Raw genomic sequence first — 14,816 nt, forward strand, 5'->3', positions numbered from 1 at the left:
TTTCATATGACCATGCTTAACAACGCACTGCATCCTGATGTCTGGGTACGCCAGCATGTTTGCTGACGTGTACTGAGTTTGTAACGTTAGATGCGTGACCTTAGTCCATCCCTGTATAGTATTGCTGAGGTGAGCTCCCCACCAGATGTCAAAGTACCAACCTAATAGCTTTAACTGATCTAATTATTCGATATCTCACATCTTCTCACTTACCGTAATTATATTTTAAGAAAAACCGTGCTAGAACAAACAGGCTGTCCTTTCAGCACAAAGAATCTAAACTTCCAACTTGTAGAACTAATGTATGAAATTATCTAACTTGTGAACGAAAATTATTCGTTTATTTTGCAAAACTCTTTAAAGTGTTTTGGTATAATTTTAAACCTTAGGTGCCTTCCATTTCAACTCAGGGAAAAATTATAAAATTGTACCATCACCATCTCAGATATTGTTGAAACTTTTTTTTAGAGCAACTAGACATGTTTTTAAGAGACCAGTATTTTTTTGTTTTGTCGAAAAAAATTTTCCCGCCAAGTAATGGGCCATCAAAGACGGGGAGTACAATTTATGAACTGGAGAAGACATGGAAAATGGTCAACTTCGGAGCCTCACCATTCGGCTATGGAGACAGGTAGAGTTATAATTCTTGTTGTGGTATGTACATAGGGATATAAATAAACTATATTTTATTATAGTTTGGTTTGCGCATGCGTATCTTTTTGTACATAAATTAAAAAATGAACATCAATTTATCAATTTATCTGAAAAGTCGAAGTTTGCGAATTTTTTTCGAGCACTTCCGATTCGAATTTTAAAATTCTGTTTTCACGGTTGGTAAGACCTAGTTACCCACTTTCCGAAAAATATTTTGTATCGCTTCTGTGTGCAACCGTTTTGTCGCAAAAAATTTGAGAAAGTTTCAAGAATCGCAATTTTTGGGCACCATTTTCTCGAAAACATCATCTTTTAAAATTCTGAAATTTTGTCAGATGGTTCCACTTTACATGAATAATAAACACACCAAATGCCGTTCTCGACCAATGTTTCATGAATTAACTGCAGCCTTTTGAAGTTAGCAAAGTTTCGTTAACTTTGATGTCATAGTTAGCAACACTGGGAACAGTAAAAGTGCAATGATTTGATGATGTTTGTGATTCACATTCATTAAATGAAGGATAAAAGGTTTTCTTGACTGTTTTTTTATTATTTTGATCAAAAAGGCTCTCTGAAATAGTAAAATGAGCCTCCCCTACTCTTCCGTTTTTTTTAAACCGAAATAATCTGAGATGGAAATTACGATTAGGAAACACAAATTTCAAGTTCACTTACTTAAAATGGTCTTCGAAAACATTTTTTTTTTTTTTTTTTTTTAACATGGACCACTTATTTGCTTGGTTGCTGTCTTCTTCGTTAATAGCATGTAACCGTGCAGGTGCTCCAATAGGTGTTGGTTCACTCACAACTCATCCAGGAGTGGATCTAGGGGGACGATTGCCCCCTCAGAAGAAACTTTCTTATGTTATATATAAATAAAACCCATCCTAGAGTTTGGTGCTCTTAAAAGTAGCTCTAAGTAGCAGTATTACAACACCGCTTCTCCCCCCCCCCCCCAGAAGTCCGTCCTGGATCCGCCCTTGTGTAGCACATTGTCGATAGTCACAAAACACTTTATTTTTACTTCTCTTATGCTCTTCTGAAAACCTGTACCCTGCTGAAGGTCCATGTGGAAGCATAAACAAAATTTCAACTTCACGTAATTCATGATTTATTCATACTATTTCTGCTACGCACCACTGGTTACCATACATATATGTATGTAACAAAAGTTCCTTTTTGCAGATTTCTTAAATCTACACCTTGAATTGCAGAAGTTCGATTTTGGGGGAAGGATGAAGTTAGTTCATGGTGACCCGTTACTGCCATAAAAACTTCGCCATTTTCCGAAAGCCAAAGATAACTTCGTTGAATACCAGTCACCGGTCACATACTTTCCCTTTTTTTCTTCCGGAAGTCGTCGAATTCAGTTCCAGGCAACAAAACGAGAGTAATACTCGGAGTTTGTACTTGCACTATACTCACGAATTCTTCTGCGGTTTTAGTGGGGGCGTGGTGGCTCAGTGGTAGAGCGTTCACCTCCGGTGCTTGGGGTCCCTGGTTCGATCCCAGCTCGCGTCGTGTGGGCTTTGTGGTGGACAAACACTGTGCTCGTGGGTGTTCTCGGGGTTATCCCGTTTCCTCCCACTTTCTGCATTCCTCCATTTCATTCATTTCTCATAATCACCGTCTTCTTTAGCCTAACCGGCATAACCGTGGGGACATAAAACTTAAAGATTTCATTTTTTTTTTTCTTCTGCGGATTTAATACTGTGTATCTGTTTTTGCCTAAGGCTATGCCGCGTTGCCACATTCTTTACCTCCACCCCCTCCCCAATACCGTCGCAGAGACCCTTGCATGGTCGGTTTCACTGCAAAACCACTGCTTTATCGGACTGTCTGCATCTCGAACATCTGAAAGCGATTTTTAAAGTGGGATGCAGCACCATCAGAAATCAATGACACGGTTTGGGAAATTGTAGGCACTTATTTTCACGTATTCAAACCTTTTTCTATAAAATATATTTTCGCTTTTCTTCGAGTATTTTTAGAATCTTGTCTATGGCTATGAGTACATGAGCCGAATCGTGTGTTTTATCGTCGTTTATTACAACAAAACTGCCAGTTGTTTCATATTCCGGTGATAACTCTGAATTTCACTTTGCAGAATAACAGTCCAGTTTTCAACGAAGTACACATGAAGTAAAATAGAATCCGTATCTTGAAATTTTATACGGTGTTTTTCGTTAGCAATTAATTCTCTTTAGATTGTCTTGACGTAGTCATGAATTACAATTCTTACAATTAAATCAGAAATGTACGATACGAAAACAGAAAGTGGCACAGTTTTTTAACGAGATCATTGTTTTCCCATATGGCATACGTAACACTTTCATTTTCATCAGGATCAATAATTAAGGACTCCACACTTATTCCTTCCACTTCAGGACATTCACCACATTCTTGAAGAAGACAACTGTCATTTTCTACGGATCATACTACTAAAGGAAATAGGTCACTGACAGCTTCAATACAGGCTGCACCTTTGATTTGTAGCAACGCACTAGCAACTAACTTAAAATTTGCACAATGTACACACACACACTTCCCTCGCAGGTTGCGGACTGACCCACTTTAGTCGAATACTATAAAATTCCGAGTGATCCATTCTTATGCTGGGATTGTTCTGTTTAAAAAGTCAGTAAATTTGTTTGCAACGCGTAAGAAAAAGTTTCGATTTTTTTAAACTTTTTGTCCTTTTTCGATGACTGTAATGACATCGCACTTAATTGAGACTTTGTATGGAGCATTCCAAATCATCACTGAGGTAACAGTTCAGGCTTTTTATAGATCGTCAGAATTTATTGGATGGCCATTTCAAGTAAACTTAAAATTTGTGTGTTTCGTAATCGTAATTTCCACCTCAGATTACTTCGGTTGAAGAAAACGGAGGAGTAGGGGGAGGCTCATTTTACTATTTCAGAGAGCCTTTTTGATCAAATTAATAAAAAAAACAGTCAAGAAAACCTTTTATTCTTCATTTAATGAATGTGAACCACAAACATCATCAAATCATTGCACTTTTATTGTTCCCAGTGTTGCTAACTGTGACATCAAAGTTAACGAAACTTTGCTAACTTTAAAAGGCTGCAGTTAATTCATGAAGCATTGGTCGAGAATGGTATTTGGTGTGTTTATTATTCATGTAAAGTTGAACCATCTGACAAAATTTCAGAATTTTAAAAGATGGTGTTTTCGAGAAAATGGTGATTTTTGAAGATTTTACAATTTCTCGAATTTTTTGCGACAAAACGGTTGCACACAGAAGCGATACATTTTTTTTTTCGGAAAGTGGGTAACTAGGTCTTACCAACCGTGAAAACAGAATTTTAAAATTCGAACCGGAAGTGCTCGAAAAAGATTCGCAAATTTCGACTTTTCAGATAAATTGATAAATTGATGTTTATTTTTTAATTTATGTACAAAAAGATGCGCATGCGCAAACCAAACTATAATAAAATATAGTTTATTTATATCCCTATGTACATACCACAACAAGAATTATAACTCTACCTGTCTCCATAGCCGAATGGTGAGGCTCCGAAGGCCCATCCGAAGAGACCATTTTCCATGTCTTCTCCAGTTCATAAATTGTACTCCCCGTCTTTGATGGCCCATTACTTGGCGGGAATTTTTTTTTTTCGACAAAACAAAAAAATACGGGTCTCTTAAAAATATGTCTAGTTGCTCTAAAAAAAAAAAAAGTTTCAACAATATCTGAGATGGTGATGGTACATGCTCTGCCTGAATTGGAATGGAAGGCACCCTTGAAAGATTACCATGGCACATACTTACCTAAGGGTGGTTGTAGCATACCCCCATGTTTCTCACAGTGTCCAATAGGATGGATTTCATTTGAATCAACAAGCCTCCAGAAATCGTTTTTGTTGTCACTTCCATCTAATCGCAGCCTTAACCTCGGCCCAAGGATCCCTACAACAGTTGCAATGCATGTTGACGTCAAATTCCGTGGATCTAACGCCTCCAATTTCATTCCTATCTTGAATTCATTTGTCGGTGGCGTAGAATGCTGGAATAATTTTAAATATTATTTAGAAGTCTAATCTATATTATAAAGTTGAAAGCGACTATGTTTGTGACTCTTAATCTCTTGAACCGCCCGTCCGATCTCGATCAAATTTTTGACGTAGATGCGGTTCTGGGCTGGGAGTGTTTTTAGCTATTCGTTTTGACGGTAGAGCTTAGGGGAGGGGGAGGAGAGGGAGATAGAGAAAAATAAATAAAGCTTATTAACTCTTGAACCTCCAGACCGATCTCGATCAAATTTTTAACATAGATGAGGTTCGGGACTGGGAAGTTTTTTTTTTTTTCTTTTTTTTTATCATTCCGCTTCGACAGTAGATTTTAGGGGGAGAGGGAGGGGAAATATATGAAAATCAGTAAAACTTAATCACTTTTGAACTACTCGAGCGATTTCGATCAAACTTTCAACATAGATTAGGTTCGGGCCTGGGATGTTTTTGCCATTTCACTTTTAAAGTGCAACGTAAGGGGGGGAGGGGGAGATATATGTAAAAAAAAAAAAAAAAAAAAAAGTGATTGTCTTTGTGACTTCATCACAATTAAACCACCCGACCGATCTTAATCAAATTTTCAACATAGATTAGGTTCAGACCTGAGGTGGTTTCTATCATATCACTATGACGGTAGAACTTATGGGAGGGGAGGGGAGAGATATATGAAAATGAATAAAACTTAGTAACTCTTGAACCATCTAATCGATCGGAGATACATAAAAATGATCGAAATGACCAATATCAATGTCAAATTCATAGTTTTCGGGGTCGCTGAGATGAGCAGTGACACTTCCGATCCCGAGCCTCCCAACATAGGGAGAGAATGGAGATATATAAAAATAATCGAAAATGACCAATATCAAAGAGCGCTTTAGTAATAGTAAAAGGTGAGACAGGAATTACAAAAGTATTGTGCTGAATAACATCATCTAATATTATTTTTTAAAAATATCATTTAAGGCTGGTCTACACGCTCCGTCTTGTCAACGATTTACCTGCGCAGTTTTAAAACGTTGCAAGCAAAACGTAGCGAGTAGACAGGAAATTTGTGCAGTTTTCCGAACTAAACGAAGACAGAACACGGAGCTAAAAGACTAAGCAAATTAGTACAAACATTTGCAACGTGTTCAGACAAGTTGTAGCGTGTAGACGGTCACTCTGTCTTTAGTTCAAGCATTTGCTCCGTTTTCTTAACAATTGCCAAGCAATGGCTGATCTTCGGCAGTGTTCCAGATAATTTCTCACGGAGTTTATAGAATTGTATAAAAGCTTACCAAGCCTATGGCGTGTTACGTCAAAAGAATATAGCAACCGGGACAAGAAAAGTCACGCTTATGATGTTCTAGTTAATAAATACAAAGAAATCGATGTCACTGCAAACAGAGAAACTATTGTGAAGAAAATTAATTCTCTTCCAAGTGTTTACAGGAAGGAATTGTCTAAAGTAAACAAGTCTATTCGATCCGGTGTTGAAAAAGCTCAGATATACAAACCAGTGTTGTGGTATTATGATTTGCTTACATTTTACTCAATGCTGCCTTCGATATAGTGATTGTTAATTGAAGATCCGTGTTAATTTCGGCCAGTCGTTAAGAACCTCAAGGTTGCGGTCAGTCTCTCATGTGGTGAAATGGCTTTCCTCATACAAGTAGATTGTTTCTTAATAAGTGGAGTTACCAATTCTAGTAATTAAGTATACGTTGCAATGTCCATTCGCATATAATTTCGCCAGTCTTCAGGTTCACCTCGCAATTCACGAAGCAATATTACATGAGAATATTTGTTTCATTTTAGTAGCCAATGTCTGGACCACCTTGAACGTCGAGTGTATTTACGACGTCTAATTATATTTCTCTTGACAAGACAGAGCGCAAACGTTGACCACAGCAACACTTCCTCCATGGTGGCTTTCGCAAAACTGAGTGGCAAAGACGGATCAAAAGACTGTGCTGTGTAGACACACACGAATTGCAACGTTTTGTTTGCAACGTCTTAAAACTGCGCAGGTAAATCGTTGCCAAGACGGAACGTCTAGACCAGCCTTTAAATGTACCTACGAACAGCTCCTGGAAACACAAACCCTTAACACTTATTTTTAAGTCAAAAGTGGAAGTACTCGTATGTATTTAACGCGCTTAAACTTTGGCTTAAGTCAATCACGATTAATTCTTCATCTCCAAGACAGATTCCTGTCTCAAATATGTCTAAAATATCTTATACAACTTGTCTGAATCAACCTTTTACTAGATTTAATAGAAATTTTAATTCGACATTATTCTTTGGTTGACGCCAAATTTTATATTTCCTTCACACTTGGTCTGGAGAAATTTTATCTAATAAAATGGTCAAATTATTAGTTGGTTTTCTTTCGCTGACTACGTGACAAATTAGCGTTGATAAAGCTAGCTGAGATGGTGTTCTTTATAAATCATGAGATTTCAAAGGGACCCGCTGCCTCTCTCTATTTCTATGCTATTAAAAAACATTCCATATAAATTCAATAATACTATCTTTATCAAGTTGTTAAAGAAAAGAAAAAGTGCGTTTTGTGCCACATTGCTACTGAGTTTTCAAATTAGACATCTCGTATCTAACATTCACAAGGAAAAGTACGAAATAATATTATTTTCGCATCTTATCTCTGGTTAAATATTACAACCTCAGGAAGATTACTCTACTCGAAAATTTTGTGAACGATGTGGTGAAAGAACAGAACACCCGTCATTTCAGTTAATAATACAACCAAAGGTATTGAAATTCATTTTATTTAGTGGAAACTCGATAAGGATTTTCGAAGAGTGGTATCAAACGATATGAATGAATTATTTTATGAAACTTCAAGTTGTAATAGTCGAATCAGAAAACGTATATATATTTAATTCACCACAGTTACAGTATCTTTTTCCGTCAAGATGTAGGATATTGATACAGACATAATTTAAAAGAGAATATGACTTCCTATAGGGGGTTAAAAATATAATTAAGTACTTACTCTTAGCAAATCTAAGAGGGTATGAAGTACATAGTAAGTCTAAAGTTTCAGAACATTCTTCTTTCTCCGAAACGGATGATGTATCTGCCATTCTGAGTTCACTATTGTGTATCGTTTTAGGGGTCCTATGCTGAGCGTACTTCCGGTTTATGTCCGGTATCTTAAAATACCTAATATTGGATCGAGGTCAACTTGCATGTGTCTTATCAAAAAATGGAATGTGGAATGACCCGGACAGCATTTCGATAATATCTCTGTCTTGAACATACTATATTTCAGGAAGAGGCAAAGATGCATGAACATACGGTAGTCTATTGCTGCTAATAGGGCGAATATGGAGAATGAGAGAATACTACTACTTGAGATTCTTTACAGCTTGTACTTTGTAATTTCTAATGTGTGATATAACATTTCTTGCAAAACAAGAGGACTTTTGCTATTGAACAAAATCAGCTTTAAAAAAAGATAAGTGCCGATGCATTTTGTTGCTTTCTGTGTAGTGTGTCAGCGTTAATAGTTTTACTAGTAGAAAAGAACTTGTAATGGGGTACATACAGTGCTGTTCACCATAACCATAAAATGTTTTGAGACTTTTTAAAAGGGGGTTACCGACGTAAGGACATGTTTGGGTGGTGAACAACTAGATTGTTGCCGTTGTTTATTCGTTGCTCTCTGTGATGCTCAGTTAGTTCCTGAGAGACTCAGTTGGCCACATTTTTTTTAACTTGCAGCTATAGGTACAAATGCAGAGCTTTCCAGAGTAGCGGGTGATCAGTTAAAAATAATGTAATCTAAAATTCAGAAGTTCATACATACACATACAATTTCTTTAGAACATTACAAGCTACTATTTCCTAATCTAAAAGAAAATTTATGTAACACACTCGAGAATGTAAAATAATAATTACCTGTTTGAAACATTCAGCAGGTGCCGCGACGCTGTTAGTTTCTTTGAGATACTCTTCCCAATCAAACTGCGTGTAGGTTTCATATTGGAAAGATGCTGACGTAGAATCTAAAAATTAAGATTAAATCAACTAGTAAATAGGCAGGCTTTTATAGTTCTATATCATTTATCTATATCTTTTTTCTTTCCATCAATTCAGTCAAAGTCAAGTTCTTCATTAAGTCATCTATGACTACAATGCATGTATCATTGTTTCCCAGAAATTTTCATTAAAAAGCTCTACTTATACAGAGAACAATTATACAAGTAAAGTAAAAATGATAAAACCATATAGCATTTCGAGCCTTCGCTTCGCTTAACATCCTTATGTTAATACGGAGACCAACAAGAATGAAATTCACTATTAACATGTGATTCAAATTTAAATAAATAAATAAAAAAACTATGCAGCTCCTGTTGCATGCGTATTTGAATGTTACGAGTTTTACACTTCATATGCTAAAGGATAACAAAGAAAATGCAATTTGATCACTTCATGATACATTAATATTAAAATAATAGTCATACGAAGGATGAATTTTAACCCCTTATGATCACGTCTCATAATTTTTATTTTAGGAATGCAGATGGATCGATGGAAGGATGATCAATCGAGATGCAATCAGGTAAGAGTCAAACTACCGCATCTGCTACAGACTAGGAAACGCCAAGTTACGGTAATTTCAGCCAGAATATCTTGTTATAATATGTACAACACTACCTTATGTGTAATCACACTTTGCAATGTTTAATTAGAGGTAAAGTGTAACCAAGTATTGAATATCAGAGAATGTATCTGTTATTTCATAAACTGAATTTAAAGACTAAGATATTTTGCCTGTTAGTGAGAAACTGAAACTTAGTTATTGGTCTGAGTGGAGAGTTTCATTTAACAGTTGTAACTCGAGAACTGATGAATTGATAAAATATCCAAATTTTGCATTATGATGATAATGAACATTGACGACAATTTGTGAATGAAACTTCTTTCATATGCTCATGAGAGATAGTGGCATAAAATTTCTCCATTTGATTGATATTGGCATTTGGATTGCCACTGTTATTATAAGAATACACAATACTTTTAGATTACGTGACAAAGTAGAGAAAATCAAATAATAATTATCCGTTTATACGTTCATTTTTGATTGTATTGAGACATGCGCTCGCAAAATATACTCACCATTTCGCTCCACAAAGCGCATATCTGCATCAGTAGATTCAAAGCCATAGTAACAATGAAACTGAAATTACCTTAAGCTCAATTTTATATTTCAAATGCTATTATCTAGTGTAATTAAGACTATTTCACTGGTTTCACTTTTTTTTTTTTTTTAATCTTTCGTAATGCTCAAAATATCATAGTGCATTCGCAGTGCTTTTTTAAAAATATACTAAACGCTTCTATTAATTCTATTCTAAACTAAAACTAAACTCCTGGCGTAATAACCCTTAGAGGGCTAGGCTTGTGGCATTTATGCCTTTGGGATGATGTGTGATAAGCACATCGTCTCCACTTGCAGTTAATGCTGGCTTTCGAAATCGGAGTTCGCTACTTCTTTCAAGTAGCTCTTCAATTTTCTTCACGACACTCGGTGCACACCGCAGTGCAAACACCATGTGGTGAGTATGCTCTGACCACTCAGCACTGCTTCCAGTGCGGCTAGGACATTGGTCCAATAACTCTATTCTAGAAGACAATAACAGTACTGGAAATGTGTATCACCCACAACTCAAACTTCTAGCTAGCTTACATTTACGATTGACCTTTTCGTGTCCTCAAGTATTAATGCCTCAACTGTGATTCCAATCTTTTTCTGTCCATAACATACATTATATATATAAATCAAACTTAATTACCACTACAGAACTAGTTCTCAAATTCTTGAGGGACTAATACACACTACAATGCACACTCTAAACGTCAATTCTTATCTACTCTTGCCTTCCCTTACTTCAGCCATCTAACAAATAAAATAATCCCCTTACATATTTTTTATTTTATTTATTTTGTTTTATTGCTAACCCAATGCCAAATACGAAAGAAAAGAAAATTGTATAAATGCTTAATTCCAAAATTTCCACATACAAATCAACTACGTCATAAACTATTACTTTCAGATTAGAACAGGTTAACAATGAAAGGCATTACGTACTACGTCTCTGATCAGCACCAGGGACTTGCGTTCCCTCTTTCTTGTGGTGCTTGTGTAAGCAATCAGTACTGCAGAAATCTTTAGTTGTTCCATTCTCTTCCAATCGCACAGGTGATCCTCTGATTACATTGTCACATTGTACGCATGCACCCTAAAACATTAATAATTTGATATTTTAAAAAATTATAACATTTACAACGGAATATCAAATGAATAACATATCAAAGGAATATTATATGAATAATGAATAATGGCTGTATTTCCCTAAAGAACTACGTTCACAAATTGGAAGCAAAACACATTATTCTAAAAATTGTAAAATCTGGAAATTTCATTGAGCTGTATCAAATGATAACATTGACGGAAAGAAAGTAACAATGTATAAATCAAAATAATGGAACTCAAATATTACATCTCGTAATCTTTATGAATTAGTAACACTTAATATATGTGAATTGGGGTTGTCTTGTGCTGTGTTGGATGATTGTGAATATACGCAAGGCAGTGCAGTATAGGTTTGCGTGTTATAGGTCAGATGTTTGCGTGTTATAGGTATGCAAAATGTGTAAATTGTTTGTTTGATTTTCAAAGTGGGTACATTGTGACTGTGCAGTTAATTAGATTTAGATTTTTTTTTCATATTTAGTTTGTTTGCGCCCCTTCCAGCAGCGAGGCTATTTGAGACGTGAACCTACAACTTAATGTGGGATCCGAAGCACTTGAGTTTCCTGTGCCACAGCAGTTTGTTGGAAAAAGCGTGTTACGTGTATCGAGAGAAACAGAAGATGAAAACCAGGCCTAGGTGAGAGGGATTGCCGAACATAACATTACATCATCTCAACATTCGAAGTCGGGCTGCGAATTCGAAACCTCTCATGACCGCCGCCAACGTGTTATCGCGAAGAAGATGGTTCCGAATACATCCTAACATGGGATCCAAAAACTGGATGAGTAATATGTCATATAAATAGTCTTCCTTCTTGTTTCTACAACAGGCTATGTATGAAGGATGCCTAAAGAGACGTCTGCTCCGAACTGCCAACTTCCTGCCAATAAACAGGTTGTGGTTGTGCTGTTATGTATTGTGATTTCATGATATCCCGTTGGCACTATTATCATTCTCAAAAGATAAATTACAGTCAGTAATGCTGTGGACATTTTTAGGTGATCAGGTGCATCGTATGGAACACAAATTATCTCCTAACAAAACGCACTCATCGAAGATAACAATTTACCAATTCACTCACTTAGATCTGTTCAAGCGAAGTTTGAAGAATGTTAAAATGAACTTAAACACCTCCTCTGGCCGATCGACCCCCGATTTGAAAACACTTATGGCCAGTTTTTAAGCAGCGAGTTCGGATTTTTCTCCTCCAAAATTGCAACGAAACTAGGATCTGTACAGTATGAAGATGGTCCTCTGTAAGCGACTCACAAAGATAATGCCAGAAATGAAGAATCCTAAGCCTGTTTCTGGCTTATTAGAACATCTATGCATATCCAAACGTAACTTAAAGGAAATCAAAATTATTAGGAAAGTACATAGGTATAATCATCAGTAGAAAGAGATGAGTTGAGTCATATTACGTAAAGACAAAAGATCCAATGGTAAATTTGGATAAAGGTAATCTCGACAACATTGAAATATAATGATAAATAGTTTCACTCAAAAATACAAATCTCAGATAGAGACTACAAATTCAAGGAATGTGTCTATGAGTTTTAAAAAAACTGCACCTGCACTTCAGTGGAATATTTCAAAATGTCAGTAGCGTAAGCAAATAACTGCTTCTATGACTGTTTTGTTTATGCAAGATTATAATCTCCAAAAGGTGATTGTTGATTCTAGAATTTTCTTTGAAAAAGACTATGTTAGATAAAATGTAATAATCTTTGTGAAGCCTACATTCTTCAATGAGTGTCTCGCATTCGATAGTAACAGTACTGGCCACAGAATTCATTCCGGGAAAGAACCATTTTACCTGAGTTTCCAGAACACACAAAATCAGTGGCTGTTAATTAGAGCTTTGGTGGATTTTTATACTTAATAAATTGTTCTTCGTGTACTATAAGTTACTAGCACTATGACACATAAATAGTTCATTTTGGCAGCTGTACGGATTAAGTATGGTTCAAAATAAACAGACACTCGAATTCTAAGTAACCAGTGGCAGAATAACCTGAATTCTTATCGTGTCCAACCTTGAAGTTATCGTCATCTTGCATCAGTAACTATGTTTACAAAGTGACGAGTCCCTGGCCATTACAATGGTAACGATTACAAAATCTGATAAATAACTTCCTGCTTGCTATCAATCGACAACAGCAACAGCATGTGGCGGAACTCAGTTCTGACAGACCTTGCGGTTACTTCGCAAGTAATTACACAAATGGGCAGACGGCAGGAATATGCTACTACATGGGACACACTAGTGGAAAGTTGAGATCTACAAGGGTAGTCGACGACGAAACGGGGAGTATTTATTTAATTCTATAGTAGATTAAACATGTATTTCTTGTAACACGATTTCACTTTACGCATATTGTCTACCTAGTCATATCATAAATACTGACACAAGTTCTGAGGCAGGGTGCACATTCGGTTTTCAAAGCTGCGGTCAACCCGCCTGTGCAGGAGGGTGGAGAGGGCCATTGTAAGTTCAGTTGTCATAGAGAGTGTTCGTGAAAGTGTAGCTATGGACTGGGGCGATTACCAAAATCGTGTGGCAGTAATAACTCTTTATTAAGTGAGTCAATCAGCCCCGTGATATTCACAACATTTAAAAAGTTGAGTATTAGCAAATCTTTCGCGTATCGGACAATCAAGCAATTCACGGAGATTGGGACAGTTGACGATAGCCGAAGGCAAGGCCGCCCGCGCAGCGTAAAAACCAAAAAGTTAGTACAAGCAGTGGCAAGTATTCGGAGAAATCCTGTACGAAAGCAGTCGGTGCTTTCTCGTGAGCTGAACATTTTCAAAATGTCAATGTCTGGTGTGTTAATAAGTGACTTTTGGTTGAAGGCTTACCGGCGAAGTACAAGTCACTTCCTCAATGCACGTCTGAAAGAATAGAAGGTGATAAAAGCAAAACGCCTATTACAGCGTTACGTAAACAATGGGCACAAGAGAATTCTTTTCACAGATGAAAAGATATTCAACACTGAGGAAGCTTTCAATCGATAAAATGACCGAGTGTATGCTTCAACTTCCCAAGAAGCTCGGAAGAAAAGCCCGAAGATCCAGAGAGGGTCATCATCCTGCCTCAGTCATGGTTTGGTGGGGTGTGGCGTATGATGGCATTACCAAGCTGTATTTTTGTGAAAAGGGGATGAAAACGTCAGCCAGAGTGTACGAAAACACTGTTTTGAACACCGTTGTGAAGCCTTTGAGTGACACTTTGTTCAGGAACCAACACTGGACCTTCCAACAGGATTCCGCACCAGCCCACAAGGCATACTCTACCCAGAAGTGGTTCAGGAGAAATGTCCCGGACTTCACTGCTCCAGATAATTGGCCTGCTAGCAGCCCTGACATCAACCCGTTCAACTAGAAGTTATGGTCAGTGCTTGAGGGCATGGTCTGTAAGAAGCATGCCAATATTGACAGTCTGAAACGTTTTCGAGTGAAGGCAGTGGAGGATTTCCCTATAAAGACAATGCGTAATGCTATAGATGAGTGGCCGGAGAACTTAAAGACTGTGTGAAGGTCAAAGGCGGCCATTTTGAAAAGTAATTAGCGCCATGTGTTCGTCAGACTTGTAACTTATACAATAAGGATATTAAAGTATCTAACACTTTCATAATAATTCAGTTTCAATGTTGTGTCACTATTTATGGTACGACTAGGTATATAAATCAAGTATTTGTCACCTTGTTTGCGTGATTATTGACTTGTTCAATGTTTGGGTTACTTCCTTTATTGTGGTCGCCTTTCGATAGCTCTTCAACGTACAGGTAAGCGCAAGCCTTCTAAAATTTCATATCCTCTATCTTTTTTTAGTGTCAAATTTAAATTCTAATTTATAGGAAAC

The 14,816-nt window shown here is 36.8% G+C and overlaps 1 protein-coding gene across 3 annotated transcripts in view; it reads right to left on the reverse strand.

The window, feature by feature from the left end:
- Scm (Polycomb protein Scm) overlaps positions 1-14,816 on the reverse strand; it is an 81,783-nt gene that overhangs the window by 44,281 nt on the left and 22,686 nt on the right. For all 3 annotated transcript variants that reach the window (XM_081769015.1, XM_081769007.1, XM_081768999.1), the window contains exons 4-6: positions 10,786-10,936; positions 8,592-8,698; positions 4,450-4,684 (exon numbers count right to left, since the gene is read on the reverse strand). In XM_081769015.1, the coding sequence (XP_081625141.1) occupies positions 4,450-4,684; positions 8,592-8,698; positions 10,786-10,936 (493 nt within the window). The remainder of the gene's footprint in view (positions 1-4,449; positions 4,685-8,591; positions 8,699-10,785; positions 10,937-14,816) is intronic.

Source organism: Thermobia domestica, chromosome 1, assembly GCF_964235325.1.
Source record: "Thermobia domestica chromosome 1, izTheDome1.hap1.1, whole genome shotgun sequence".
Lineage (NCBI taxonomy): Eukaryota > Metazoa > Arthropoda > Insecta > Zygentoma > Lepismatidae > Thermobia > Thermobia domestica.